At 54.5% G+C, this 27,525-nt stretch overlaps 1 protein-coding gene across 1 annotated transcript; it reads right to left on the bottom strand.

Moving 5' to 3' along the window:
- Positions 1 to 443: 443 nt before the first annotated feature.
- Positions 444 to 25,411, bottom strand: LOC311529336 (myosin-7). The gene is made up of 40 exons (XM_084645278.1): positions 25,383 to 25,411; positions 24,785 to 24,993; positions 24,152 to 24,295; positions 23,355 to 23,511; positions 22,961 to 22,988; positions 22,547 to 22,661; positions 22,067 to 22,159; positions 21,477 to 21,540; positions 21,261 to 21,359; positions 20,169 to 20,272; positions 19,910 to 20,048; positions 19,692 to 19,810; positions 19,020 to 19,169; positions 18,559 to 18,729; positions 17,190 to 17,499; positions 16,943 to 17,016; positions 16,497 to 16,584; positions 15,743 to 15,860; positions 15,282 to 15,405; positions 14,867 to 15,003; positions 14,613 to 14,739; positions 13,164 to 13,292; positions 12,654 to 12,896; positions 12,130 to 12,306; positions 11,714 to 11,859; positions 11,387 to 11,477; positions 9,788 to 10,177; positions 9,350 to 9,476; positions 8,772 to 8,890; positions 8,311 to 8,507; positions 7,031 to 7,214; positions 5,611 to 5,776; positions 5,342 to 5,466; positions 4,741 to 5,049; positions 4,393 to 4,596; positions 3,040 to 3,165; positions 2,639 to 2,914; positions 1,299 to 1,394; positions 736 to 870; positions 444 to 572 (listed from the first exon to the last, which is right to left on the bottom strand). The coding sequence occupies exons 2-40, from the start codon at positions 24,983 to 24,985 to the stop codon at positions 552 to 554; spliced, it is 5,823 nt and encodes a 1,940-aa protein (XP_084501404.1). The 5' UTR covers positions 24,986 to 24,993; positions 25,383 to 25,411; the 3' UTR covers positions 444 to 551.
- Positions 25,412 to 27,525: the final 2,114 nt, after the last annotated feature.

The following is a 27,525-nucleotide window of genomic DNA, read 5'->3' as shown; positions in this document are numbered from 1 at the left end:
TCCCTCCCTCCCTGTGTGATATCCATCCCTCCACCCCTCCCTCCACAACATCCCTCCCTCCCTGTGTGATATCCATCCCTCCACCCCTCCCTCCACAACATCCCTCCCTCCCTGTGTGATATCCATCCCTCCACCCCTCCCTCCACAACATCCCTCCCTCCCTGTGTGATATCCCAGCCCCATCCCGTTTGTCACCCCCTCCTCGTCTGTTCATTGTGCAATACCGACACTGGCCACTAGTGGCCAGCTAATACCAATGACAGAGCCTGGTCTCCACTCAACTCATCTATGGGTAAAGAGGACACGGGTGTGTAGGCCTAGGAGCGCTGTGCTGGGTGGAGTCGGGGGGCAGGGCTCGGTGGGGGGTGTCATGCTGTGGGGAGTGTTTATTTAAAGTCACACGCAGAGCTCACGGAGCTGTACAATGCATTTTATTCTACAGTCTGGGAAGCGGGGATGGGGGGCCGACGCTGATATACAGAGAATGGGGGTGGGTCGGGGGGCAGAGTCTGTCAGTTGCAGACAGGGGATGCCTGGGGGGGTCACGGGAGTTACTCCTCATTCAGCCCCTTCTGCAAAAGAACAGAGAGAGAGAGAGAGTGTGTCAATAGGAGGGCAAAGACGTGGGGAGGGGAGAAGGGAGGGGAGAAGAGGTGACAGGAGAAATGGGGGAGGAGAGGAAAAAAGGGGGTGGGGGGTCAGAGGAGGGGGAGGGGCAGCTCCTCCATGGCTCACCTTGGCTCCGATGTCCCGGCTCTTGGCCCGCAGCTTGTTGACCTGGGACTCGGCGATGTCAGCCCGCTCCTCCGCCTCGTCCAGCTCGTGCTGCACCTTCCGGAACTTGGCCAGGTTGGTGTTGGCTTGTTCCTCCTGCCAGGGGAGAGAAATCGGGGCGTTACCCTGTGGAAGTGCCCGCTACCGGGTCTGCAGTGCAGCCCAGAGTTCAGCACAGCCAGGCCCCTGCACTTACCTGGGTACTGCCCCAAGGCAGGGGGTGCCTGTCCCACTGGGGACACAGAGAAGAAAATGGGATGTGTTAACCTGTGGAACTACCCACCACTGGATTTCCAACAGATAAGGGCTCAGGGAAGGTTAGGAGGGGGCCAGCCCCCCTGTACTGATTGGTTACAATCCATCCATTCTTCCGTTTTCACATCCAACCTTTCCATCAACTCTCCACCTATCCACCCACTCAACTGTCCACCTGCCCATCCATCTGGGTTCTGCGGCCCGGAGGAGGAGGAGGTCTGGATTCCAGAATGCATCATGGGGAGGATCTAGAAGTTCTGGACACTCACCGCCTCCTCGGCCTGCCGCTTGTAGGCTTTGACCTTCAGCTGGAGTTTGTCTACCAGGTCCTGGAGACGGATCAGATTCTTCCTGTCCTCCTCAGTCTGGAGAGATGGGGGGAGAGGGGGGAGACATTCTGGATTCAGCAAGTGGCTCTGGAACCCAGCTACTCAAGAACCATGGGGGCTGGATTAACACCCAGTCTCCGTTTGTGACCATAAGTCTACGTGTGTTACCTGAAATGGGGGTGGGAACAAAAGAGCCCCACAATTATTCTAGACCTGTCTAAAACTCAAGGGCTGCTGGGGCACTCTTGATCTAGAATTAAAAAAGCCAGTGGGAGGGGTGATGGTTTCTAGATCCACCATGTTCTAGACCAAAAGCCAAGCCAGGTAGGGGTTGGTTCTAGAGCAGGAGAGCCTGGCTCTAGAGCAACATGATGGCTGGGAATGCTGAGATACTCCAGGTTGTTATTGTATAATACGGGGGTAACACATGGGAATTTCATGCAGGGTTCGAGACTATGGAATGAATTGTGTTCTTGAATCTGGCTATGGAACACAAGGCTAATGGGTGTGCTATACTCTAGAACATATTATTCTAGAACAAGTGAGGGAAGTCTATGGCCTGTAATATACAGGAGATCTGGCTAGATGACCTCAATGATCCTTTCTGGCCTATGGTCGAGCATAGATCAGGTTATGTTCTCTGCCACATCTCCCACGTTCTCGAGTGGATAGCTTGTGTTCTGGTGCAGAGGTTTCTGGAACAGGATGTGCTCACCTAGGTCTACAATGATTAGTAAGATGTTATAGACCCGGCAAACAATTCTGTAGCATGTGTCTTGAGTGCGATGTTCAAGTCCTAGTGTGGGATGGTCAGAAGCCAGGTATTTGTGATGCAGAACAGCTAGGATTATGTTCTGGATAGGACCATACATGCCCTGGGGCATGTTGTGATGAAGTGGAGGATGGGCTCAGAGAGATGTGGTTCCAGGAGGTGGAAGGTCTTAACCCCCAAGAGAGAGTGGATCCCCGAGAAGGGCTGTCACACTGAAGGGGGTTCCTCCCAGGGACTGCACGGGGCCAAGAATGGGCACAACCTGTGAGTCCATGACACATGTCTTATGTTCTAGAGCATACGTAACATGTTTGGGGGCAGGCTACTTGTGTTCCATGCCAGACAACTCATGTTCTAGACTGCAAGTTCTGGGGCACACACTTTGGGTTCTAGAGCACATATTGTGTTCTGAGGCATGCAACTCATGTTCTGGATCATACCATTTGTATTCTGGATTGCAAGATCTGCAGCTTATCTTGTTTCCAGACCCACCCCCTCCCGGCGGTACCTGGTAGGTGAGCTCCTTGATGCGCCGCTCCGACTTGCGCAGGCCCTTGATGCTCTCCACGTTGCGCTTCTGCTCCGACTCCAGCTCGTTCTCGAGCTCCCGGACTCGCGCCTCCAGCTTCTGCAGCTGCTTTTTGCCACCCTTGAGGGCCAGCTGCTCGGCCTCATCCAGCCGCAGCTGCAGGTCCTTGATGGTCTGCTCCATGTTCTTCTTCATCCGCTCCAGATGGGCGCTGGTGTCCTGCTCCTTCTTCAGTTCCTCTGCCATCATTGCTGCCTGCCAGCCAGAAAGAAGAATCATTCCTGCCCCCCTGAGACAGCCAGTCCCCCCACTCTGGGGCCAGATCAGAGCCGGCGCCTGCGGGAGGGGAAAGGCCCTATGTCCCATTCCCTAGCACTCACGTCGGTGATGGCTTTCTTGGCCTTCTCCTCAGCATTCCTGCACTCCTGCACGGCCTCCTCCACCTCTGTCTGCAGCTGGGACAGATCCGCCTCCATCTTCTTCTTCTGGTTGATCAGGCTGGTGTTCTAGATCAGTGGGTGAGGAGAGATAAGCTCAGAGGCGGCATTGTTCCATCAGATCTAGACATGATTTCCTGACAGCTCAGGATCAGGGCCATCTGAGCTCCTTCCTTGGTGGGCTAGAACCTGATGCTGGCAGGTCTGTTCTAGATTTGCCTCTCTGGGAGAAATGCCACTCCCTAAAATGTTCTAGCCCCTTGATCTTGAATTAAATGGGATCAGGGGGTGGTTGTTGAGACCCAGGTTCTAGATTGGCCCAAAACCAGCTGGTGGAGTGAGGTCTGTACAGGCACCAGACAAATAAGAGACTCTTGTCTCTCACACACAGAGCAGTGACTATTTTCTAGACTTATCCCACTCAAAATGGGCATATTATAGACTATTATTTGCACAAAAGGAGTAATTATCATATTCTAGACTGCCACCCCACCCAAATGTTCTACATTATTCCCCCAACCAAATGGTGCAGTGATCCCATTCCAGAATGCTATTTTACCTGACCGAGACAAGTTCTAGACAATTTCTCCAAGCAATCAGGACATTGGCCATATTATACACATATTCTAGACTATCACATCACTCAAAACTGTTCTAGACTCTTAGTCAGACGAAACTTCTAGATGATTATTCAGCTCAAATAAAGTGATGTTTATATTTCAGAGTATTATCCAAAACAAATAAATGGCCACCATGTTCTAGATGACTATGCTGAATGAACTTGGCAATGGCCATCTTCTAGACTACTATCCAGAATGTGCTGGCCTCTAACCATGTTCCGGAGCATCACCCAAAATCATTCCTGTTGTGAATGAACAGGGAAGCCCATATGGTTGTGATCTTGTGCTAGGTTGTTTCCCAGACAGAGTGGATATTCTAGACTATTATCCAGAACAAATCAAGTGGCAATCATATTCTAAATGGTTATCCAGACACAAAAATGGCAGTATTGATGCTCTAGACCACTTCCCAGAGCAAACAAAGTGCTGTTCAGGTTCTGGATTACAATCCAACCCCAACACAGCAGCACCCACACTCTAGATTATGGCTATCATGTTCTAGATCACTCTCCAGACCCAACAGGGCAGTGTAAGTGTTCTAGGCTCCTGTTGTGAATGAACAGGGAAGCCCACATGGGTCAGTGACAGGAACCGCTGCTGGGGCCAGGTTCTCTGCAGTGGCCCGAAGGGGGTTTGACTCTAGGGGTCAGATGTCAGGGGTCCCTGTCTCTCTGACCTGGGTGTGGAGCAGCTGGACTCTCTCGCTGGCTTCTATCAGCTCCTGCTCGGCCAGTTTCCGGGCACGCTCCGTCTGCTCCACCACTGCCCGCAGCTCCTCCAGCTCGGCCGTCAGCAGGTTGTTCCGCCGCTCCACAATCGCAATGTTCTCCTTCAGGTCCTCATTGGCCCGGACGACATCGTCCAGCTGGATCTGGGTGTCCTGGGGTGGAGGGAAACAGGCCATGAGTGGGGAGACAGGGCATGGCTAGGACCCTCCCCTCCACAGCACAGCACCCCCTAGGGCCAGGCTGGGAAACAGGGAACCACTGGGACCCCCCCACAGCATAGCACCCCCTGGAGGTACCTTGAGCAATCCCTGCAGCAGCTTGACTTGCTTCTGGGCCTCGGCCGCCATGCGGTTGGCATGGCTCAGCTGGATCTCCATCTCGTTGAGGTCGCCCTCCATTTTCTTCTTGACCCTCAGCGCCTCGTTGCGGCTGCGGGTCTCGGCGTCCAGCGAGGTCTGCAGCGAATCCACCACCCGCAGGTGGTTGCGCTTGGCCTGCTCCATCTCCTCATCCTTCTCCGCCAGCTTCCGCTCAAAATCTGCCTTGAACTGGCTAAACTCCAGCTGGGCCCGCAGGATCTTCCCCTCCTCGTGCTCCAGAGAGGCCTGGGGAGTGGAAGGGGGGAAGGATGAATGAGTGAGAGAAAAGAGAGAGAGAGAGAGATTAATACATAAAAGAAAGAAAGAAAGAATATATTCAAGGAAGAATTGAAAAAGTGGCAGACAGAAGAAAAGAATTAGTGAAAAAAGCAAGGGTGGATGAAAGGGAAAGAGCAGGGAAAGGGTTGGAAAGAGAGAGAGGGAAAATGAAATCAGAATAGGCAGAGCTGGTGCTGGAGGGGGGGGTTCCCGGCTGACCCCCATGCGGCTCTGGGAAAGGCTCGGCCGCGCCCCTCACCTCAGCCTCCTCCAGCGCTGCCTGCAGCTCCGTCTTCTCGGCCTCCAGCTGCTTCCGCACCTTCTCCAGCTCATGGATGGTTTTGCCGCTGGTTCCCAGCTGCTCCGTCAGGTCCGAGATCTCCTCTGCGGGGGGAGAGAGACCGGGCTAAGCAGGAGGCGGGTCATGGCTAGGGTGGGAGATTGTCCTACCCCAGCCTGGGGCCAGTGGCTGCTGTGCTGCAGGGAGTGGGGGCAGGGGGTGCCGGGGAAGGGGGCGGGGAGTCTCACCCTGTAGGTTCTTGTTCTCCCTCTTGAAGGTCTCCAGATGCTCCAGCGACTCCTCGTAGGCGTTCTTCAGCTTGAAGAGCTCGGTGCTGAGCGACCGCGCCTCCTTCTGCGAGGACTCCAGCTCCGTCTGCGACTCCTCGAACTTCTGCTTCCACTCGGACAGGATCTAGGGGGTAGGGGGTGAGAGAAAGTCACTCCAATGGAGAAAACTCCCTGCTTTGGGCCCCTCTCCCTCCTTTCCTCTAGCTTTTCATTCCTTCCTGCTTTCTCTTTCCTCTGTCTCTCCCCCTTTCCAGTCACCCATGTCTCCAGCCCATATCTGACAACTGAGCTAGAATGTATCTTAAGAGATGCTGGTTCTTGATTTAAAGATGCCAAGTGAGAGAGAAGCCACTGTCAGCCTACGCTGGCTGTTCTAAGGGTTAATTCCTGTGCCCATGAAAAATGTGTACCTTATTTCTAGTCTGAACATGTCGTGCTTCAGATTCCAGCCACTGGGTCTCATTCTCCTTTGGGCGTTGAGATTTAAGAGAGCCCTACCAGAAAACCTCTTACCTAGGTAGATCCTTGTAGACCACGATCAAGTCACCTAGGAAGCTCTGACATATTGTGGACCATCTGGTCCCACCATCTCCAACAGGAGAACGAGGTGGGAGGGGGGTGGAAATGTTGACTTTTCAGGGAAACAAATATTTTTCACCTCTTAGCAACCCAAGTCAGAATGTTTTCTGCTGAAAAATACCCAATTGTTGGTTGCCGAAAACTATTTTTTGCCTTCCTTGGCTCTGTTTCATTCATTCTTTGGCTCTGTTTCATTCACTCGTTCTTTATTTGGCTCTCTCTATTTTGTTTTTTTTCCATTTTTCACTCCATCTATTTTTTGCCTCCATTTAAGTCTCTCTTTGCTCTGTTTCATTCATTTGTTCGTTGGTTTTTTATTCAATTTTTCTTTGGCTCTCTCATTCTTTCTTTTATTCTTTGGCTGTACTTCAGTCTCTCATTCTTTGGCTCCTTCCCTCTAGTTCATTTTGACTTTCTTTCCATTTTTTTTGCTCTATTTTATTTATATTTGGTTTTGCTTCTTTCTTTCCTTGGCTCTATTTCATTCTTTCTGTGCTCTGTTTCCTTCTTTATTTCCCTCCTTTTAGTCTTTCTTTGATCTATTTCATTCATTCACTCTGTTTTATCCCTTCCTTCCTTCCTTCCTTCCTTCCTTCCATTTAAATTTTTTTTGGCTTTGTATTCAATTTTTCTGCGGTTCTACCTCCTCCTTTCTTTCTTTCCTAGGCTCTATTTAATTCATGCTTCATTTCTTTAGCTTTGTTTTATTCTGTCTTCCTTTGGCCCTGTTTCATTATTTCTTTGCTCTACTCCATCCATCCATCCATCCATCATCTCTCTCTCTCTCCCCCAGCCCCACCTTGTCGAAGTTTCTCTGCTTCTTGTCCAGGGCGGCAGCGGCAGCGTTCGACCGCTCCACGTCCACCATCAGGTCCTCGATCTCATTCTGCAGCCGGTGCTTGGTCTTCTCCAGCGATGAGCACTTGGCATTCACGGCCTCCACGGCCTCCTCTGCCTCCTGCAGCCGCTGCGCCAGCTTCTTCCTGCCACCGGGGGGCGACAGACACCATCAGCCACCGAAGAGCAACTTGAGCTCTTCCCCACCTCCCTGGGCCTTGGAGTTATGGGGGGTCCCCAGCAGAAAAATGCCCATGACACTGGCCTGATGGTCTAGACTATTCTAGACAAGTTCCCCGTAGAAAATTACCAAGACACTGACTTGACATGTGGGATTCTTATATTCTAGACTGCTCTAGACCATTGTAGACAATCTCCCAGCTGTACATGACCAAGACACTGGCCAGATGCATGGGAACCTTATGTTCTAGATCATTCAAGGCAAAAAGAGTTTCTGGTCCATGGTGGGGACTAGAGAGAGACACACACACCTGCACTTCAGGCAAGACGGAAGAAAATAGGAGAGATGGCGGGAATGTGGAACCAAGCATAAGAGAGGATTAAAGGAAAGGATAAACAAGAATGAACAGGAAGAACAAACAATCAGGAAGAAAGAATGAACTGAAAGAAAGGACAAGAAGGAGGAAAAAACAGGAAGATGAAAGGAAGAAAGAAAAAGAATGAGAAACAATAAAAAGGGAAAAAAGAAAAAACAGAAGGAGTGAAAGAAGGAACAAAAGAATGAAAAAGTATGAAAGGAAAAAAGAGCCGGCGGATGAATGAACAAACAAATGAAAAGCCAACAGAAAGAAAGGAAGCAAGAGAGATGGGAAGACAGAACAAAACAGGGAATGAAAGAACAACAAAAAGAAAGAAAAAAATGACAGAACAAACAAGAGAATGAAAGGAAAAAAGAAAGAATGAATGAGAGAAACAAGAGGAGCGGATGAAAAAAAAGAACACAAGAATAAGAGAATGTACAAAAAGATAAAAGAGCAAGGGAATGAAAAGAAAAAAGGAGGGATTGAATGAGAGGGGGAAAGAAAAGAGGAATGGAAGCACGGGGTAGTGGAAGGGTTCTAGACCGCTCTAGACAAGTCCCCAGCAGAAAACATCCAAAACACTGGCCTGCCACGTGGGATCCTCGTGTTCCAGATGGCTCTAGAGCATTCTAGACAAGTTCCCAGGAAGGGGGGAAGGCAGGGAAGGGGACGGTGAGAGGGAAAGCTGCCCAGCACTCACTTGGCTTCCTCCAGCTCCTCCGTCCGCTGGATGGCGTCCGTCTCGTACTTGGTTCTCCACTGCGCCACCTCGGAGTTGGCCTTGGAGAGTGAGCGCTGCAGCTCGGCCTTCGCCTCCGTCTCCTCCTCGTACTGCTCCCGCAGCAGGTCGCAGTCGTGCCGGGCCGACTGCAGCGCATGGGCCAGGGCGTTCTTCGCCTGGGGCGGGGGACGAAGAGCTCTGCCGGTGCCCCTCACTCCGAACCCGCAGCCCCCTGCTAGCCCAACCCTGGGCTCCTCAGATCTGCTGGTGCCCCTCACTCCCGACCCAGAGCCCCTGGTAGCCCAGCCCTGCCCCCACCCCAGCTCTGTGATCACTCCTGACCACAGACCCCTGCTGGCCCAGCCCTGGGCTCCCCCCACTCCCAGCTCTGCCGGTGCCCCTCACCCCTGACCCGCAGCCCCCTGCCAGCCCAGCCTTGCCTTGGCCTCTTCCTCCAGTTGTCTCTTGAGATCTTCCAGCTGCTGCGTGTACGTCAGCTTCCCCCGTGTCAGCTGGTTGACCAGCGCATCCTTCTCATCCAGCTGCCTGGCCAGCTCGCCTGGGCGCAGGGCAGAAGGAGAATAGGGAACCATCCTCCACAAGGACCCCACCCCCACCCCCGTGCACGGGGGCCATGAGGGGGGCTCCCAGAGGTGTGGAGAGAGGATCCATCATATGGAGTGCAGGGGGTTGGGAGAGAGCTCTTGGGAGGTCCCTCAGGGAGGGGCAGAGGGTGGGGAGGAGGGTTAAAGGGCTCAGGGGCTCGTGCATGGTGTGTGGGGTGCAGGGGGGAGGGAGGGGACATGGGGGGCGAGGAGGGGGCTCCCAGAGGGCACATCCCTCATGGGGTGGTCAGAAGGATGTAGCAGGGCTCTCAGGGGCAGGTGGGGGAGTCCCAGGGACATAGGGGGCAGGGAGGGGGGGTCCCAGGTTTGCAGGGGATACCAGTGGTGCAGGGTCCCAGGGGTGTAGGGGGATGGGGGCATCCCGGGGGGCAGGGCAGGGCTTCCCCACTCACCATTCTCAGCCTGGAGCTTGGCACGCTGGGTAGTGAGGTCATTCACCATGCGCTGCCCCTCCTCGGACTTGGTCCTGTGTTCGTTCATCTGATCCTCCATCGTCCGGCACAACTTCTCCAGGTTGGCCTGGGGAGGGGGAGATGTCAGGGCGGTGAAGGGGGGGGAAGAAACCAACGGGAGAATGAAGGAGCGACAGGAAAAGGAGACCCCGAAAAGACAGGAGGGCGGGAGAAAGCGAGGCACCTCCCGCTGCCGCACTGGCCCTGCCCACGAGCTTCGGCCCCGCCTCCCTGCCTTTGCCGGGCCCTCATGAGCACTGGAGGAGCAGTGGCTCCTCCCCCACTGATGCTGCCCTCACAGCGATGATTGGCCCTCCATCCGAAGCCCCTCCCCCTCCCCATGGCTCCTCCCCCTCCATGGGCCTGCCCCCTGGGCACCTTGGCTTTGAGCAGCTGCTCCAGGTTGGAGCTGATGTCGTCCAGCTCCAGCTTGAGCTCGCTCTTCTCCTTCTCCAGCTTCTGCTTGACGCGCTGCAGGTTGTCGATCTGCTCGCCCAGCTCGGCCACCGAGTCGGCGTGTTTCTTGCGCAGGGTGGCGGCCGTGGCCTCGTGCTGCAGCGTGGCCTCCTCCAGGTCCCGCCGCATCTTCTGAAACTCCGCCTCCCGCTTCTTGTTCAGCTCAATCTGCACCGAGGTGGCGCCGCCCGCCTCCTCCAGCCGCTCGCTGATCTCCTCCAGCTCCCGCGACAGGTCCGAGCGCAGCTTCTCCACCTTGGCCCGGGCCGTGCGCTCCGCCTCCAGCTCTTCCTCCAGCTCCTCGATGCGCGCCTGCAGCCGGAGAGAGACCCATGGGCTTAGACAGGCCTAGAACATCTCACATTCTAGAGCAGGCAAGAACACGTGGGGTAGAGGAGCAAAGATCCTCAGCCAAATCTAGAACATGACATATGCTAGATACGATAGAAAAGTTCTAGGAACAAAGGTCATTAGCCAGATCTCAGACACCCAGGTTCACATACAGCATGTAGACATCCTAGGTCATGGGAAAGACTCCTTTGGGTTCCAGAAGGAAAGGACCAGTAGCGAAGCTATGGGGGGCAGCGGGGCAGCGGCTGCTCCCCCACCGGGCAGATGTGCCGCCTTTCTAATTCTTTGGTGCCTTTTAAATGTTTACTCACCCGGTGGCGCTCCGGGACTTCAGCAGCACTTCGGCGTCGGGTCCTTCACTCGCTCCGGTCTTCGGCAGCATTGCGGTGGGGGGTCCCTCAGCACTGAAGACTGGAGCGAGTGAAGGACCTGACGCCCAAGTGCTGCTGAAGACCCGGAGCGCCGCCGGGTGAGTACCAGGGGGTGGTGCTTTTTTTATCTCTGCTCCCCGTTCTTTCCACCTGGCTGCGCCACTTTAAAGGACCTGAACTGGGTCTACAACATGCAGCACCAAAGGACAGAATGCAGATGTTCTAGATCAGGGAAAGCCTGTGTTGGTGGGGACTCTAGAAGCAAGTGGCCTTAGCAGCATCTAGAGCACCCAATGTTGAAAACGACTGGTGGACATTCTAGAACAGGGAAGGAATAATATGAGTTCTGGAGATTCCCTGTTCAATCAGGAGAGAGCTCAGATAACCAATTTCTTTAAACAGATCAAGACCCCACTGTGCCAAATAAAACACATGGGTGTTCTAGATCATTATAAAAGTAGTCTAAGTTCTAGAAGCAAAGGAGCATAGGCTCAGACCGGCATGAGGTATTCTAACTTTTGGGCATGCTGTTCTACAGCAGAGAGGAAGAGAATTTTCCTGAGAGACAAAAGAGGGGACCCTGAATGTCTCTATTGGTTCTAGACTTTCGATGAGCTTCTCCCTCCTAATTCTAGACCGAAGAGAAAGGAGGGGAGGGATTGTGGAGACACCCACAAGCAACACAGAGTAAAGACTGGAGAGGAGATGAGCACTGAGATCATCCTGCTACCACAGCCCAGCTAGGTGGGGAGCATTTCTGTACCCCAACTCTGGTGATGTACAAGCCAGCCTGCCTCACCTGAAGCTCTTTGAGCTTTTTCTGGAGCTGGGCAGCTATCAGTTGCTCATCCTCGATCCGGGCATTCAGCGCGCTGAGCTCAAAGTCTTTCCTGAAGGAGACAGAAAACAAGTTCTCTTTCTGGATCTGGGAGGGGAGTGGGGTCTAGTGGTTAGAGTGGGAGGTTGGGAGCCAGGACTCCTGGGTTCTACCCCTGGCTCTGGAGGGAGTGGGGTCTAGGGGTTAGAGTGGGAGTTTGGGAGCCAGGACTCCTGGGTTCTACCCCTGGTTCTGGAGGGAGTGGGGTCTAGGGGTTAGAGCAAAGAGGTGACACAAGGAGGCCCCTACTTTTTCAGCTTCTCGTCCATCTGCTGCTTGTCATTCTCCAGGTCCATGATGCTCTCCTGGGCCAGTTTCAAATCCCCTTCCAGCTTCCTCTTGGCCCGTTCCAGGTCCATGCGGATCTTCTTCTCCTGCTCCAGGGAGCCCTCCAACTGAGAGAGAGAGAAAGAAAATGAACCCAGGAACCCGGGGTCTGCTCAACAGGACATTTTTAGTGGGAAACCCCCCAGTGATGTATCGCCCTCCATCGGAGACACTCTGTTCTGTGATCCTCCCAGGCACCCTCCCTGGACCCCAACTTGGATCCCTCAGAGATAACCTCTCCAGACACAACATCCCCCAGAGTCTAAGGTGAGTAACTAATAACCTATCAGTAATGCCATCTAGCTCCCTAGCCCCATCCCCAGGCTGCTGGTACTTACATCATCCACCTGCTGCTCCAGCTTGACCTTGGCTTTGCTCAAGGTATTGACCTTGTCCTCCTCAGCCTGTAGGTCATCCAGCGCTTGCTGATGGGCCTCCTGCAGGGCCTTCTTCTCCTTGGTCAGCTTGGCTATTATCTCATCCAGCCCGGCCATCTCTTCTGTCAGGTTCTTCACCTGCAAGTAGATAAATCATGTGGGTTTAGATATAGGGTGGCCCAATGTGCGAAGCTCAGTGTTGGAGATTAGTGGCTTAATGGCAGGATGGAGGGTTGTGGCCACTTGACTCAAACCAGCAATCCTTGAATCCACTTGACCAACCCAACGCAATCATCCCTCAGGCCACTGAACCAACCCAGCCAGTCTTGAGAACTCTCAGTATAACCAGGTCTCAGGCCACGAAATCCAACCCAACCCAACCAACCTTGTGGCCACTCTCCTCAGTCCAACTAGCCTTGATACCACTCAACCACAATAGTCTTGAAGCCACTTATCACAAATCAAACTCCCGTCTCTGCCCTCACCTTGTTCTCTGTCGCGTGTTTCTCCTTCTCCACCTTGGCCAGGGTCAGCTCCAGGTCGTCAATGTCCTTCTTGAGCTCCGAGCACTCGTCCTCCAGCTTCCTCTTCTTGGCTGTCAGCTCAGCATTCATCTCCTCTTCATCTTCCAACCGCTCCGTCTGCTCTTTCACCTTGGCCTCCAGCTGGATCTTGTTCTTGATCAGCTGGTCGCAGCGCTCCTCAGCATCTGCAAGATTGTCTTGCTCCTGAAAGGAAAGAAGAAAAAGATGGAGAGAACGAAGGAAAGAAAGAGTGTGATGGGTTGATAGGTGAAGCATGGGGTTCAAGGATAGGGGAATCCCTTTTTATAAGCCTACAGGGCAGAAGTTGGAGCTCCTTCCTGGGCGTCAGGGAGGATTAAAACTGGGGGATCTCCATCATTCATGGCCCAACCAGCCTTGAGGCTCCTCAACCCAACCTCACTGACCATGGGCCCAGAAGGGTCGGGGGGGAGGAATGCTTCCATCACTCACAGCCTGCACTTGCAGCTGGAGATCGTTCTTCTCCTGCAGCAGAGAGACCATCTTCTCCTCCAGCTCCTTCCTCCGGGCCTCCGACTTCTCTAGCGCCTCCTTCAGGCGCCCAAACTCTTCCTTCATGGTCTGCACAGGGGCAGGGGAAGGATTAGACCAAAAGGAACATATAGGCCAGTATTGCCCCATCTCACCCCACCTCACTACCCTGGACCAGAGCAATGAGCCCATCTAACAGTATTTATCTATGAACCCATCCATCTGGCCACACATATATCCCCCCCTTATCATAGAATCATAGAATCATAGAATATCAGGGTTGGAAGGGACCTCAGGAGGTCATCTAGTCCAACCCCCTGCTCAAAGCAGGACCAATCCCCAATTAAATCATCCCAGCCAGGGCTTTGTCAAGCCTGACCTTAAAAACTTCTAAGGAAGGAGATTCTACCACCTCCCTAGGTAAGGCATTCCAGTGTTTCACCACCCTCCTAGTGAAGAAGTTTTTCCTAATATCCAACCTAAACCTCCCCCACTGCAACCCTTCCTCTGTAATATCCATCCATCAGTCCACCCACATATATATCCCTCCATCCCTCCCTCTGCTCGATTCATCCATCCACCTGATCTACAACTATGCTAAACAGTAACCGTCTTTTCCATCTCCCCTTGAACAAAATAATTTCCACTGCCAGAGTGAAACCAGAACTGAACCCACCATCCCAGGTGAGCAGCCATCTGCATTGGGCTGCCTTCAGTTCTTTCTTCTAAGCAGCTACATTTGACCTAGAACCCAAGTAAATTCCCCAAATGGTTCCAGTTAACCTAGAAACCAGCTGAGGGTTTAGTGGCTTAGAACAAAGTTGTGTCTTGCATTTGGCCTAGCTACCAGCTCCTTTTCCTAAGTAGTTCCAGTTGACCAAGAACCCAGCTGCTGGTTGTATATGATCTAGAACACATCCCTGAAGCCAATTTCAGCTAACCTAGAACGCAGCTCCTCAAAGTGAATAGACCCAATTGAACTAGAATGCAGTTGGAGCTGCATGTGACCTAGAATCCAGATTATCAAACCAAACAGTTCCAGATGACCTAGATCACAACTACAGGCTAATTCGACCTAGAACTCAGTCCCTCATCCCAATCAGTTCAAACCAACCTAGAACCCATCTAGGGATCTAGAACCCATCTCTATCTAGAACCCACCAGAGGTTGTGTTAAAACAAGAACCCAAGTTTGTTACATTAACCTAACCTAGAACCCAACTCTGCAAACGGTTGACATGACTGACTTGCATTTGACCTAGAGCCTACCTCTGTCCCTGAGCAGTCACAGCTGAGCTAGACCCCCATGCAATTGCCATGGGCCTAGCGCACACCTCTGTCTCCCGAGCTCTTCCAGATAATCCAGTTCCCCAGGCCCACTGCAGCCCCTGCTCCCACCCTTTGACCTTACCTGCATCTCCTTCTCCGTCTCAGCGCTTTTCAGGAGTGGTTTGATCTTGAAGTAGAGCTTCATCCAGGGCCAGTTCTTCACCCCCATGAAGGCCCGGATGTTCCACTGTATAACCAGCAAGGAGTCCCTGGCAGGGAGGGAGGCCACATGAGCTGGAGCTGTGAACTTCCCCACAGCAGTGCCCCAGCCAGAAATGGCTGCGAGCTTCCCTGCAACAACAATGGCTCCTCTGATGCCTTTGCACCCCACCCTACCTGCGTTCCAAGATCTTCTTGAATTCAATGCGGGAGAGGAGGCCCCGGGACTGGGCCTGGATGCGGGTGATGATCCGGGCGAGCCGCTCGTCCCGCATCTCCTCCAGCAGTCCCAGCAGCCCAGCCTTGAAGAACACCTGGGACAGCCAGTGAAATATGTACATCAGCCCAGCGCCCCCTAGCACCAGGCTGGGACCCCCACAGCCCAATGACCCCTCGCACCAGGCTGGGACCCCCATGGCCTAGCACCCCCAGCACCAGGCTGGGAGACAGGGCACAGTTGGGACCCCCCGCCCCAGCACAGTGCCCCCTAATGCCAGCACAACTGTATGGTCCCTGGTCCCTGAGGGTGGTGGCTAGCTGGGACCCTGCCCCCCACAGGCTCCGCCCACCCACACAGGCTCCTCCCCCTCACCTTGGTGTGCCCGAATTTGTACTGGCTGGAGTCGATGTCGAGGGAGCCAAGCAGCTTTTCCGCCCCCTTGCGGCTGTCGATGAACTGGCCCTCAGGGATGGCCGCTGGGTTCAGGATACGGTACCTGCGGGGAGGGGATCGTTAGAGACCCTGGATCTCTGAGCCCATCCCGTGAAACTGCGAGCTTCCCCTGCAGCAGTGCCCCCCTCACCCTGATGCTGCGAGCTTCCCCTGCAGCAGTGCCCCCTCACCCTGATGCTGCGAGCTTCCCTGGAGCAGTGCCCCCTCACCCTGACACTGCCAGCTTCCCCTGGAGCAGTGCCCCCTCACCCTGACACTGCCAGCTTCCCCTGCAGCTGTGTCCCCTCACTCTGATGCTGCCAGCTTCCCCTGCAGCAGTGCCCCCTCACCCTTGCGCTGCAAGCTTCCCCTGGAGCAGTGCCCTGGGGGGGCAGACCCACCTCTGTCTGAAGTCCCCATAGAGGATGCGGTTGGGGAAGCCCTTCCTGCAGATGCGGATGCCCTCCAGCACCCCATTACAGCGCAGCTGGTGCATCACCAGGGGGTTGTCCATCACCCCTGGGGGCAGGAAAACAGGGGGGTTAGTGATGGAAATTGGAGCCTGGCAGCCACAGGCCCTGCCTTTACCTCTTGGCCATGTCCCTTGCCTCTGGAGAGGGGGTGGATAGGGAGCTTTATTCATGCAAATAAAGGCCCTGCCCCTTTCCACTGAGCCATGCCCCTGTGCCCTTAGCCCTGCCCGGCTCCTTTGGGGAGGGATTGATTTGGGTGGGGGGCAATGTATGCCTGTTAGGCCACACCCACTCTGCCCTTTAGGTAGGGACAGACGTGGAAGGGGGGGCCCAATCTATAAACCACGCCCCCTCAGCCACAGGGAGAAATGGAGAGTGGATAATTTATGCAAAAAATGAACACGCCCCACTTCCTCTTAGCCCTGCCCCTCTCCTTTAGCCAGGTCCCCTCACCTCTGGGGAGGGATGGAAGGTAACAGAGACAGGACAAACCATGCAAACATACTCCCCACCCCCTCATGATTTAGCCTTCAGCCCTTAGCCACACCCCTCTCCCCTTAGCCGTGCCCCTACCCCTTTAGGACCGCCCTCCAGTCCTTAGCCACGCCCCCTCCCTCGGAACAGCCCTGGGGAACCATGGAGCCTGTGACTTCCCCTCCCCCCCGCAGGGGGTATCACGTGCCTGGAGACTTTGTCTCATTGGGGATGATGCAGCGGACGAAGTGGGGGTGAGTTGAGCGCAGGTTTGTCATCAGCTTGTTCAGGTTCTCCTGGGGAGCGGGGGAGAGAGATGGAGAGAACAGGACAGAAAAGGCGGGATGGATGGATAAAGAGAATGAGGCAAAGAGAGGCAGAGGGAATGGAGAGAACAAGAAAGGAAGGAAGGAAGGATGAAGCAAGAGAGGTGAACAGAGTGAAACACAGAGAGAAAAACAGATGGATGGAACGAGACAGAAAGGGAGGCAGAAAGATGGATAGAATGAGAAAGCAAGAGTCAAGGACAAGCAAAGAAGAAAGAACAAGAAAGAGAGCGGGACAAAGAAGGTCTGTTAGGAATCTCCTCTGGCAGAGCTGATCCCACAGGAGATCTGAACCCTACCTCAGCCGCCTGCCCCCGGACCCCCTTACCCTGTGCAGTGCTGAAACTGTCTGGAAAGATGAACCCTTCTTCTTTGATCCTTTCCCCTTCCCGCCTTCATGGGCTGTGAGGGAGAGAGACCCACACCCATCAGAAAGGGAATGGGGATTAGTGGTTACAGTGAGGGGGAAGGTAGTGGGAGCCCAGGACGCCTGGGTTCTTTCTCTGGTTATGGGAGGGGAGTGGGTTCTGGTGGTTAGAGCAGGGGGGCTGGGACTCAGGGGAGAGGGGTCTTACCTGAGTCAGCCCCAGCGTAGTTGGCGAAGAGGAGGGCAAGGAGTTTGAGGGCAGATTTCTGGTAGAGCCCCACCACCGTCTCATTGAGGGGGTCCTTGTTCTTCTGCAGCCAGCCCAGGATGTTGTAGTCCACCGTACCAGCATAGTGCATGAGGGAGAAATGCGCCTCTGGCTTGCCCTTGATGTTCCGCGGCTTGCCGAAGTTGCCTGACTTGCCCAGGTGGTTGTCATAGAGCTTGGCCTTGAAGGTCATGTCCGTTGCCTTGGGGAACATACACTCCTCCTCCAGGATGGACATGATGCCCATGGGCTGGAGGACAGAGACAACTAGGAGTCACCACAGGCAAACAGCAAAGGATTAAGGCTGTCTCTCTACCCTTAACTCTGCCCCTCATGAGAGACAGACTTCAATTCTGTGATCATGTGCTGCTTTCCCACAGGACTCTGCCTCAATTAGCACCTGACCTGGCCCGGCTCTGGGGCTGAACCAGTGCTGAGTGTGCCAGACCCTGCCTCCTTCCGCGCCTGGCCCCAAGCCCAGCCAGGCCTGTGTCTGCCAGACCTTGCCTCCTTCCGCGCCTGGCCCCGAGCCCAGCCAGGCCTGTGTCTGCCAGACCCTGCCTCCTTCAGCGCCTGGCCCCAAGCCCGGCCAGGCCTGTGTCTGCCAGACCCTGCCTCATGCGCTGCACGAGTTGCAAGGCATGGAATGAATGAGGCGGGGGCTGCAGGATCCAAAAGACCAGTCTTGGGGTGAAGCAGCTGAACGCTGCCCTGGAAAATTAGATTCTCTCCCTGCCAAATTCTTGCAGGCCCTGCCTCAGTGTCCAGAGTGCCCCAAACTCTGACCTGGAAACTGACATTGTAATTGACGTGATGTGGCTGTGGAAAAGGCCAATGTTGTTCTACAGCTTGTCAGGACAGGTTTTTCCAGGAGAGATAGGGAGGGTTTTAACGCCATTGGACAAGGCACTGGCAAAACCTCATCTGGGATCCAGTGTGCAATTCCGGTCACCTGTTCCAGAAAGAGGGCTTCCTTCCAGGACAGGTGCCGAGCGAAGGGCTGCTGGGACAATCGGGGGAACGGAGAGCAGGTCTTATAGGAGGCAAATGAAAGAGCTGGGCCTGTTTAGCATCAAACACAGACTGAGAGGGGATCTGGCTGCTCTATGAATACGTTGTGGGAGGGAGACACCGGGGGGGAGAAGAGCTGATGAAGTGAAAGGAGAACATCGGCACAAGAGCAAAATGGGATGAACTGGCCAGGGATCAGCCGAGGCTGGACGTGAGAAGCAAAACCTGACTGCAGATCCTACTCCAGTGGCCGCGACGGAGGCGTGGAGGGTCGCGATGGAGTGGCGGCAGGAGGTACCTTCTCGATGAGGTCTATGCAGGCCTGCAGGTCCATGCCGAAGTCGATGAACACCCACTCGATCCCCTCCTTCTTGTACTCCTCCTGCTCCAGCACGAACATGTGGTGGTTGAAGAACTGCTGCAGCTTCTCGTTGGTGAAGTTGATGCAGAGCTGCTCGAAGCTGTTGAACTGGGGAGGAGGTGGGGGGAGCAAGAGACGAGTGAGAACAAAAAGTACCTCCTACTATGGTGAGACCACAGAGGCATCTGGGGGAGACATACCAGAGTGTAACTACACCTGCCAGGTGATGCTTTTCTATAGAGCCACCTAATGGAGGAAGGGAGGAACTGCACCACAACTACCACTCCCTACAGCACCCCCTGCTGGGAGAGGCTGGGGCTGGGGTAGCCAGGAGCTCCCGCACAGCCAGTGCCCCTGCCCTGCTCCCTACAGTGCCCCCTGCTGGGGGAATCACTTACATCGAAGATCTCAAAGCCAGCAATGTCCAGCACCCCGATGAAATACTGACGCGGCTGCTTCGTCTCGAGGGTGTTGTTGATCCTGGTCACCATCCAGCCGAACATCTTCTCATACATGGACTTGGCTAGGGCTCCTACAGCATAAGCTACCTGAGGGATGACAGATGAACTGGTTACCTATTGCAGGCTGGGAGGGTGAATCCCAGGCTTGGTGGTCCCTGGGCATGGATCTCCACACTCTGGACTGAACTCATGAGTCCCATTTCCAATCATCCAGGCTCAATTCAGGTGAAAGCAAGAATGAAAGAAAAGAATGAGAAACAGGGAAGAAACAGTGAAATGGAAAGAAAGAAAGAAAGAAAGAAAGAAAGAAAGAAAGAAAGAAAGAAAGAAAGAAAGAATGGCAGTTATGATGGAAAAATGGAAGTTAGGATGGAAAATAGAGATGAAGTAGTGAGAGAAGGAGAAACACGCAAAGTAAAAGAATAAAAGAAAGAAAAACACTGGAAGAAACTGAGACAGAAAGCATGGAAGAAAGAAAGGGAATGTGAAGGAAATAAAAGAAATAATGAGACACAAAGGAAGAGTGAAAGAAAAAATAAGACACAGAAAGAGGAGAGGAAAGAAGGAGTGAAAAAGGAGAAGGAAGGAAGGAAGGAAGTGGGGTCTCACCTGCTGGACAGTCTGCCCCTTGGTCACATACTCGTTCCCCACCTTGACCCGGGGGTGAACAAGCCCCTTCAGTAGATCTGACGAGTTCAACCCCATCAGGTAGGCAGATTTGTCCGCCTCTGGAAAAACAAAGGAGACAATGTTTGTCTTCCATTCCCCCAGCCCTGGGCATGACCAATCCCCACCCTACATTGGCCCCAGTCGCCACCAGTGCCCACCCTCGGTGCCATCAGGCTCGGCCTGCTCCTCGCGTTGCTTCTGCTTGAACTTCATGTTCCCAAAGTGCATGATGGCGCCCGTCAGCTTGTACAAAGAGTTCTTCTCCTCCTGAGTGAAGCCCAAGATGTCAAAGGCGCTCTGTGTTGGGAGAGGGACAAAATGTCAAGGCTTCCAACTGAAGAAGAGACAGCAATGGCTTCCCAGGCAGTGGTCCCTTGAGAGTCTTCCCGGTCCCCTGCTGCCCCTGGCTATACTCACATCAGTGGCTAGCAACTCTTCAGCATCATCGATGGACGTCACCGTGGTCTCTCCTTGGGAGATGAAGGCGTAGTCATATGGATTGTTGGTCACCAGCATCATGTCTGCAGAGGGAAGGTGATGGTTCACGGATGGACACAAGACCCTTGTCTATATGACGCATCTGCGCAACTCAACTCAGTGAAAGAGTGAGGATGCCACTCAACTGAAACCAGCTCAGCAAGGAAAGGTCAAGGACTTGGGGCCACTCAGTTCTATTCCTCAAGACCTAAATTCACTCAACCCAACATGAGTGAATTCACTCAGACTCAACAGGACTTGAGGACACTGAATTCAGCTCTTCTGGATTTGAGGGATCTCAGCCAGACTTGAAGATGCTAAGCTCAGTCTAACAAGACTGGACGCCATGCAACTGAACAAGATATGATGCCTCTAAACATACTAAGATGTGAGGATGCTCGGCTCATTTCAAATCAACACGACAGAAGGTCACTCCACTCTACTTGCAAGACTCAAGGGAACTCAGTTTAAGGATACTAGAGTTCATCATCTCCTCAAGACTGGAAGGGATTCAGTGCAAGGGTACAAGAGGTCACTCCACTTGAATCAGACTCCAGGGAACTCAACTTTACTTAAGGATACTAGCGTCCAGTCACCTTAACTGGACAAAGAGGATGGCTCTAGACTGTTCTCAATGGTAGCAGATGACAGAACGAGGAGTAATGGTCTCAAGTTGCAGTGGGGGAGGTTTAGATTGGATATTAGGAAAAACTTTTTCACTAAGAGGGTGGTGAAACACTGGAATGCGTTACCTAGGGAGGTGGTAGAATCTCCTTCCTTAGAGGTTTTTAAGGTCAGGCTTGACAAAGCCCTGGCTGGGATGATTTAACTGGGAATTGGTCCTGCTTTGAGCAGGGGGTTGGACTAGATGACCTTCTGGGGTCCCTTCCAACCCTGATATTCTATGATTCTATGATTCTATGATTCTAACAAGCTTTGTGGACACACCACTCAACTAGACCAACTCATGTAGACACGAGGCCACTCGGTACAGTGCAAGCACAATCTGCCTAGGTTGCTGAAGATCCTCACCCAGGAGTTCTGGCTTCTTGTTGGACAGGATCTGGTAGTAGATGTGATAGCTCCTCTCGGATTTGAGCTGGAAGATGACCCGGGATTTTTCCAGGAGATCTGAGGGAAAGGGGGAAAGAGTGGGTTAGAGAGAAGGTATGGGGAGAGGCAGAGAACAAACATGAACCCATGAGGCATGGGATGGAGGCAGAGAACATTGACATTCATCACACTCACAGGTCTCTATATCAGCTGAAGCCAACTTCCCCGTCGCCCCAAAATGAATCCGGATGAATTTACCCTGGAGAGAGAGGGAGGGAGGGAGACTGCTCATGATTAGGGGCTTATATAGCAAAGATAGCCCCATGGACTCCAAACACAGACCCCTTCCCCCGGCTCCCATAAGCCCCAAAACCTTCTTCCCCACAGCCACCCACCCCGTACACAGCCCTTCAGACCTCAAACCCCATAGACAGACACAGAGACTTCTCCCCCAGATCTCCCACCTGACATACAGCCCCACAATCTCCTTCCCTATAGACTCTCCCATCCCAGACACTGCCCTTCAGACTCCCAAACTCCATACACAGCCCCATAGATCCCTCCCCCAAAGACACCTTCACCCCACATACAACCACACGGACCTCTCCCCCTAGACATACAACCACACAACCTTCCCCACTGCCCCCACCCCATAACCTCCTCCACCGACCCCCACATCTGAGACAACAGCCCCACGGCTTCCTTCCCAGAGCTCCCACCCCAGACACAGCCCCACATACTACTCCCCCAGCTCTCCACCTCCACCCAAATTCCAGGATACTCACGAATCGGGACGAGTTGTCATTCCTCACAGTCTTGGCATTGCCAAAGGCCTCCAGGGCAGGATTGGCCTGGATGATTTGATCCTCCAGGGTCCCCTGAAGGAGGAACATCACACAGATGAGGGAAAAGGGAAAAAGAAATAATTAGAGGAAAGAAAGGGAGGAGTGAGACAGAGAATGGATGATGGGAAGAATGAGAAATAGATGGATGGACATACGGACATATGTGAGGATGGACAGACAGACATGGGGATGGATGGATGGATGGATGGGTGAACAGATATAGGAATGGGACAGATAGATGGGTACAGAGATATGGGGATGGGGATGGATGGATGGATGGTAGCAGATAAACACAAGGCCAGGGATGGACAGACTAGTAAAGGGATGGACAGATGGACATGGGGATAGGCATAGGCGGATGGACATGGGGATGGATATAGGCGTAGATGGATGGTTCAGATAGATGGGTGGAGGCCACACCTTGCTCTTGTCCACCTGTTGTTCCTTCTTGCTGCGGTCACTGATGGCTGCGATGACAGCAAAGTACTGAATGACCCGCTTGGTGTTCACGGTCTTCCCCGCCCCGGATTCTCCGCTGGGGGACAGGAGGGGACAGTGAGACACATCCCCTCCTGCCTGTGTCCCACCCACCCTGAGCGCTGGAGAAGCTGGAAGACTCCATGCAGAATTCAGGGGTCAGGACTTCAGAGAGGGGGCGGGAAAGTTAAAACTTTAGCAGGTGGGGCTAAGACTTGAAGGGTAGGGGCTACAATACAAGAAGGGCTAAAACTTTGGGGGGTGGGATCAGACTTCAAGCGGGCTGTTAAAGGTTTTGGGGTGCAGTGATTTTGTGGGGGGGAGGGGGAAGAGAGGAGGGGATGGTGTGACACTCACGTGATGAGGATGGACTGGTTCTCCCGATCTGGAAAGAAGAAGGGGAGGAGAAACAGCATTAGGTGGATAGAAGCTACCTAGCCCCATTCTGCCCACCCCAGATCAGAATGGACATCCTGTACCCATCCACATGTGCTGGTGGGCAGAGAGGGAAAGGAAGCAGTGGGATAGGTGTGCAGGTTAGGGGTTCATGGTTAGGGATATAGTTAGGGATAGAGACTATGGTTATGGCCAGGGGTATATTTATTGTTATGGGTATAATTAGGGATAAGCTTATGGATAGGAGTACATAGTTAAGGTTAGGGTTATATTTATGGTTATGGCTGGAGTAGAGTTAAGGTTAGGGTTATAGTTATGGTTAGGGGCATAGTTAAGGATAGGGTTAGGTCCCTACCTGTCAGCATGTTCTGGTAGGCATTGTCAGAGATGGAGAAGATGTGGGGCGGGGCTTCACTTCTCTTCTTGCCCCTGTAGGCGCCCACCACCTCTGCATTATAGACTGGCAACCACTTGTAGGGATTGACTGTCACACAGAACAGCCCCGAGTAGGTCTGGAGAGGGGAATGGGATGTGAGGGGGGGAAGGATGGAGAGAGGGAAGATAACAGAGACGATGCCTCCTCCCCTCCCTGGTGATCCAGGAAAGGAAAAAATGACACCACCCAACCTCCATCTAGAAGAAGAGATAATGCCACCCAATCCCAGTCTAGAAGGTGAGGCAACCCCCACCAATATGGAATGACACTAACATCCTTGATTTAGAAGTGGAGTGGAAGCCCTTCTTCCTCCTTCTCTAATGCTCCCCCCACAATCTAGAAGAGACATTGAGTTTCTGCTCTAAAATGGCTCCAGTGCCCCGATCTAAACCAGTGACTGAGTTTCTTTACTAGAACGGCTCTAACCTAGAAGATGGAGAGAGTCCCCAACCCTCTGATCTAGAAGATGGACTGATTTGCTGATGAAGAATGGCTCTAAACAGAGCCACTGGATGGGGAACGGCTCTAAACTCCTCTGATTTAGAACGACTGGCTCCAGAACGGCTCTGGATGTAGAGCTCCCAGAAAAACTACAGCCCCGATGCAGGGGTGGGTTGCACACCATGGAGGTCCAGGTATTTGGTCCTTCGCTCAACTAGGGAGGCCGGGGAAGGGAAGCTGGCAGAGCCCAGCAGGGGGCACCCCCCCCGACTCACGTAGATCATCCAGGCAGCGTATCGCTCCTTGAGGTTGTAGAGCACGGCCGGCTCGTGCAGGAACGTCAGCATGGCCATGTCCTCGATCTTGTCGAACTTTGGCGGGTTCTGCTGCATGATCTGATCCTCCTTCACCGTTATCGTCTGCAGTGACACCCCCCAACACACACACCGGGTGGCGTTAGCGTGGGAGACCATTGCACAAAGAGGAGGGCTGAGGAGGTGGGTGCCATCTGGGGCAGGCAACCCACAGAGGAACTGGGATCAGCCTCCAGGGGGCACTGTAGGAATGGGAGGGGCTAGAGGAGTTGGGGGTAGTGGGGAGTTTATGGGGGGTGGGAGGAGGAGTTTGGAGGGCCCCTGAAGTGAACTCATGAGGGGTGGGGGCTGGAGGGGGGGTTCCCTGGAGGAGGAGGTGGGGTCACTTGGGGGTTTTGAGTGTATGGTGTGGGGGAGGAGCAGTCATCCTTTCTTGAACGGGGGACCCAGGAGGTGCTGGGGGGCACCATGGAGGATGGCATCTGGAGCCTGTCGGGGGCGCCGTGCTTAGGGGCAGTGACACTGGAGGGGGGCAGGAGAGAACTGTGTGGATGGAGCTATCTGGGGCACCCCCCGCCCCCCGCTCCTCCGCACCTGGCCACTCTCGGTCTCGGCGGTGATCTTGCCCCCTTCCCGGGAGAGGAGCTTGGCCTTGACAAACTCCTCCTTGACGTCCGGCACGAAGATGTCCTTCTTCAGGTCGAAGGGCCGGGTCTGCGCTTCGAGCCGCAGCTTCTCCGACTGGCGCAGATAGGGGGCAGCGGTCCCAAACTCAGCCATCTCTGCGTCCGACATGGCAGGCTCTGCGGGTGGCAGTGGGGCAGTGGGTGACCCAGGCCCCTCCTCAGCCACTATTCGAACCCACGACCCTGGTGTGCTGTAGTTCCCTGACAGACCGCGAGGGGCAGAACCCCCTCATCCGAGCATCCCCCGGGGGAGCTGGAATAGGCGGGGTGAACTTCTTACAGCTGCTACCAAGGGGCAGCAACCTTCTCTTGCTGAGGGGTTCCCGTGTAACTAGCCCCCGTGCCCCACCCCAGAGCCAGCCGCATCTCAGCGCTGGGCTAGGGGTCCCCATATAACCAGCCCCAGCGCCCCATCCCAGAGCCAGTCACATCTCAGTGCCAGGTGAGGGGTCCCGGTATAACCAGCCCCTGCGCCCCACCCCAGAGGGGGCCGCATTTCGGCCTACCTTTCCTTTTCCTCTAACGCTCCTGCGGGGGAAGATCGCGGTGGGTTGGGCTGGCTGCTGTGGGTCTGGAGTCCTGTAAGGCAGAGGGAGCAGGGTCCAAGAGGAGCTGGGGATCCAGGGATGCCCCTCGAAGGGCCCAGACCCCCACGCCCCACCCCACATCCACACCCCTTCTCCTGCAGCTCACAGCATGCATGCCCCCCACCCTGCCCCCGCAGGGCAGGGCCCGGCCCCACCAAGAGGGGGTGCACACACCCGTAAACATACACAACGACACAAACACAAAACCTCATAGACCCGCACAACTCCAGCCCCCCCTTCAATCTCACCCTGACTCCCCCTCCCTATTCCTGCACCACACATCCCCACAGAGCCCCCAACCCCTCTGTACCCCAGGTCCCCCCACCCTCTTCCTCCCAAATTCCCCAGGGAGCCCCCCATCAGCCCCATAACACTGCTAGCACCCTCCAGCCCCTTTCCCCACCCCTAGGAGCCCCTCAGGGGAATCCCCAATTCCCCTTCCCCCCATGCTCCCCAGGGAGCCTCCACACTCCCCTTCCCCCTTCCCCCCACCAGAGGCCTGCCCCCCACTTCCCCAGGGCGGATCCCCACTCCAGAGCTCTAACGTTGCCAGTGCCCGGATGCGTACCTCACACCAACACAAATGGGGGGCTGTGGACGGGCGTCCGAGGTGGGTTCCCCATTATATAGCCTGCTCCCCGCCCTGGCTGGGGGCTCCTGCCCAATATGGGCAGAGCCCCCCTCCCCCCCCCACGGAACAATTGGAAGCTCTCGTCATTGTCCTGGAACGATGAAGAATGGGAACAGGTTCGGGGCGGGGGAGGGGGGTCCAAAATATCCCGGGGCCGGAGGGTTGGGATTCCAGAGCGGAAGGACGGAGGGTCCCAGCGGAGGAGGGACAGGAACACGGACACCCCATTACGCCAGCCCCCCCTCAATCCTGACCCACAGCCCCCTGCTAGCCCAGTCCTCCCCCCCCGGTTTATAGGGTGCTGTCTAACATCCCATGTAGTTGTGCTGGGATGTGGGGCAGGGGGGGCAGTGAAGGATCTTGGTTGGTCCTGTATCAGCATCAGGAATATTATGGGATTGTGCCTGAGAGCTTAAGTTTCCATGGAAATATTTCTCCATAAATATCTACCCTATCCTGGGCTTTCACAACAAAGCATAGAACTGGACTCCAGGACTCCTGGGTTCCAGGCCCGGCTCTGGGAGGGGAGTGGGGTCGGGGGGGGGGGCTGAGAGCCAGGACTCCTGGGTTCCAGGCCCGGCTCTGGGAGGGGAGTGGGGTCTGGTGGGTGAGAGCACTGGGGGGCTGGGAGCCAGGACTCCTGGGTTCCAGGCCCGGCTCTGGGAGGGGAGTGGGGTCGGGGGGGGGGGGGGCTGAGAGCCAGGACTCCTGGGTTCCATCGCTGCTGTGTGATCCGTTCCCTTCCCCCTGTGCCGTGCTCAGATGGACAACAAACAGGTGGCCGCTGGGGGTGGGAGACAAAGCCAGGAGCAGGTGTCCGGCTGGAATCCTGGCCGCATGGCTCAGGGCATGGAGGGGAGGCGGGGACAATGTGCCAAGTGCTGGGAGCTCCCAGGCATTAACCCTGCACTCGCTAGAGACACCCCCCCCCCCCACCAGCACCCCTGGGCCTTCGGAGCTGCCTGCTCTGGCCCGTAGGCACTTTGCCAGAGCGTGAACCGGGGACAGAGCCAAGGGGGGGAGAAGAGAGAGACATGACAGCGATTTTCTCCTTCTCTCTCCCATATTCGTTCACACTCTACGTGTATCCCCAGCTCTTTTATTCTTTCTTCCCCGCTCCCTTCTTTCTGTCCCTTTCCTTCCATCCACTCTCTCTTGCTCCCTGGCTCTTCCGTCTCGCCTTCCCCCTCTGTCCCGTTCTTTGTTAATTCTCTCTGCCTTTTTCTTTCCCCCTCCCTCCCACTGGTATAATTTTAGCCTCCTAGATGCAAAGGACGCCCCCCCCTGCATTCCCACACCACACGCCCCCCTCCCCCCTGTCACTCGATCCCTGGGTAACAAAGCGGGAGGATGGGACAATAGCAAGGAGGACGGACAGTCACCTTGCCCAGCACCAGACCTTATATAGACCTACCCAGTGCATGGGCCCCA

This window comes from Lepidochelys olivacea, assembly GCF_965140295.1.
Source record: "Lepidochelys olivacea isolate rLepOli2 genome assembly, chromosome: 13".
NCBI lineage: Eukaryota > Metazoa > Chordata > Testudines > Cheloniidae > Lepidochelys > Lepidochelys olivacea.
This window is presented reverse-complemented; position numbering and strand designations above follow the sequence as displayed.

Excerpts from the sequence above, each read along its gene's own strand:
- LOC311529336 (XM_084645278.1), bottom strand. The coding sequence starts at position 24,985 with ATGTCGGACGCAGAGATGGCTGAGTTTGGGACCGCTGCCCCCTATCTG. Across the intron at positions 12,897-13,163 it reads TCCAGCTGCAAGTGCAGGCT|GAGCAAGACAATCTTGCAGA; the intron begins GTGAGTGATGGA and ends CTTTCCTTTCAG. Across the intron at positions 11,860-12,129 it reads TGGAGCAGCAGGTGGATGAT|TTGGAGGGCTCCCTGGAGCA; the intron begins GTAAGTACCAGC and ends TCTCTCTCTCAG.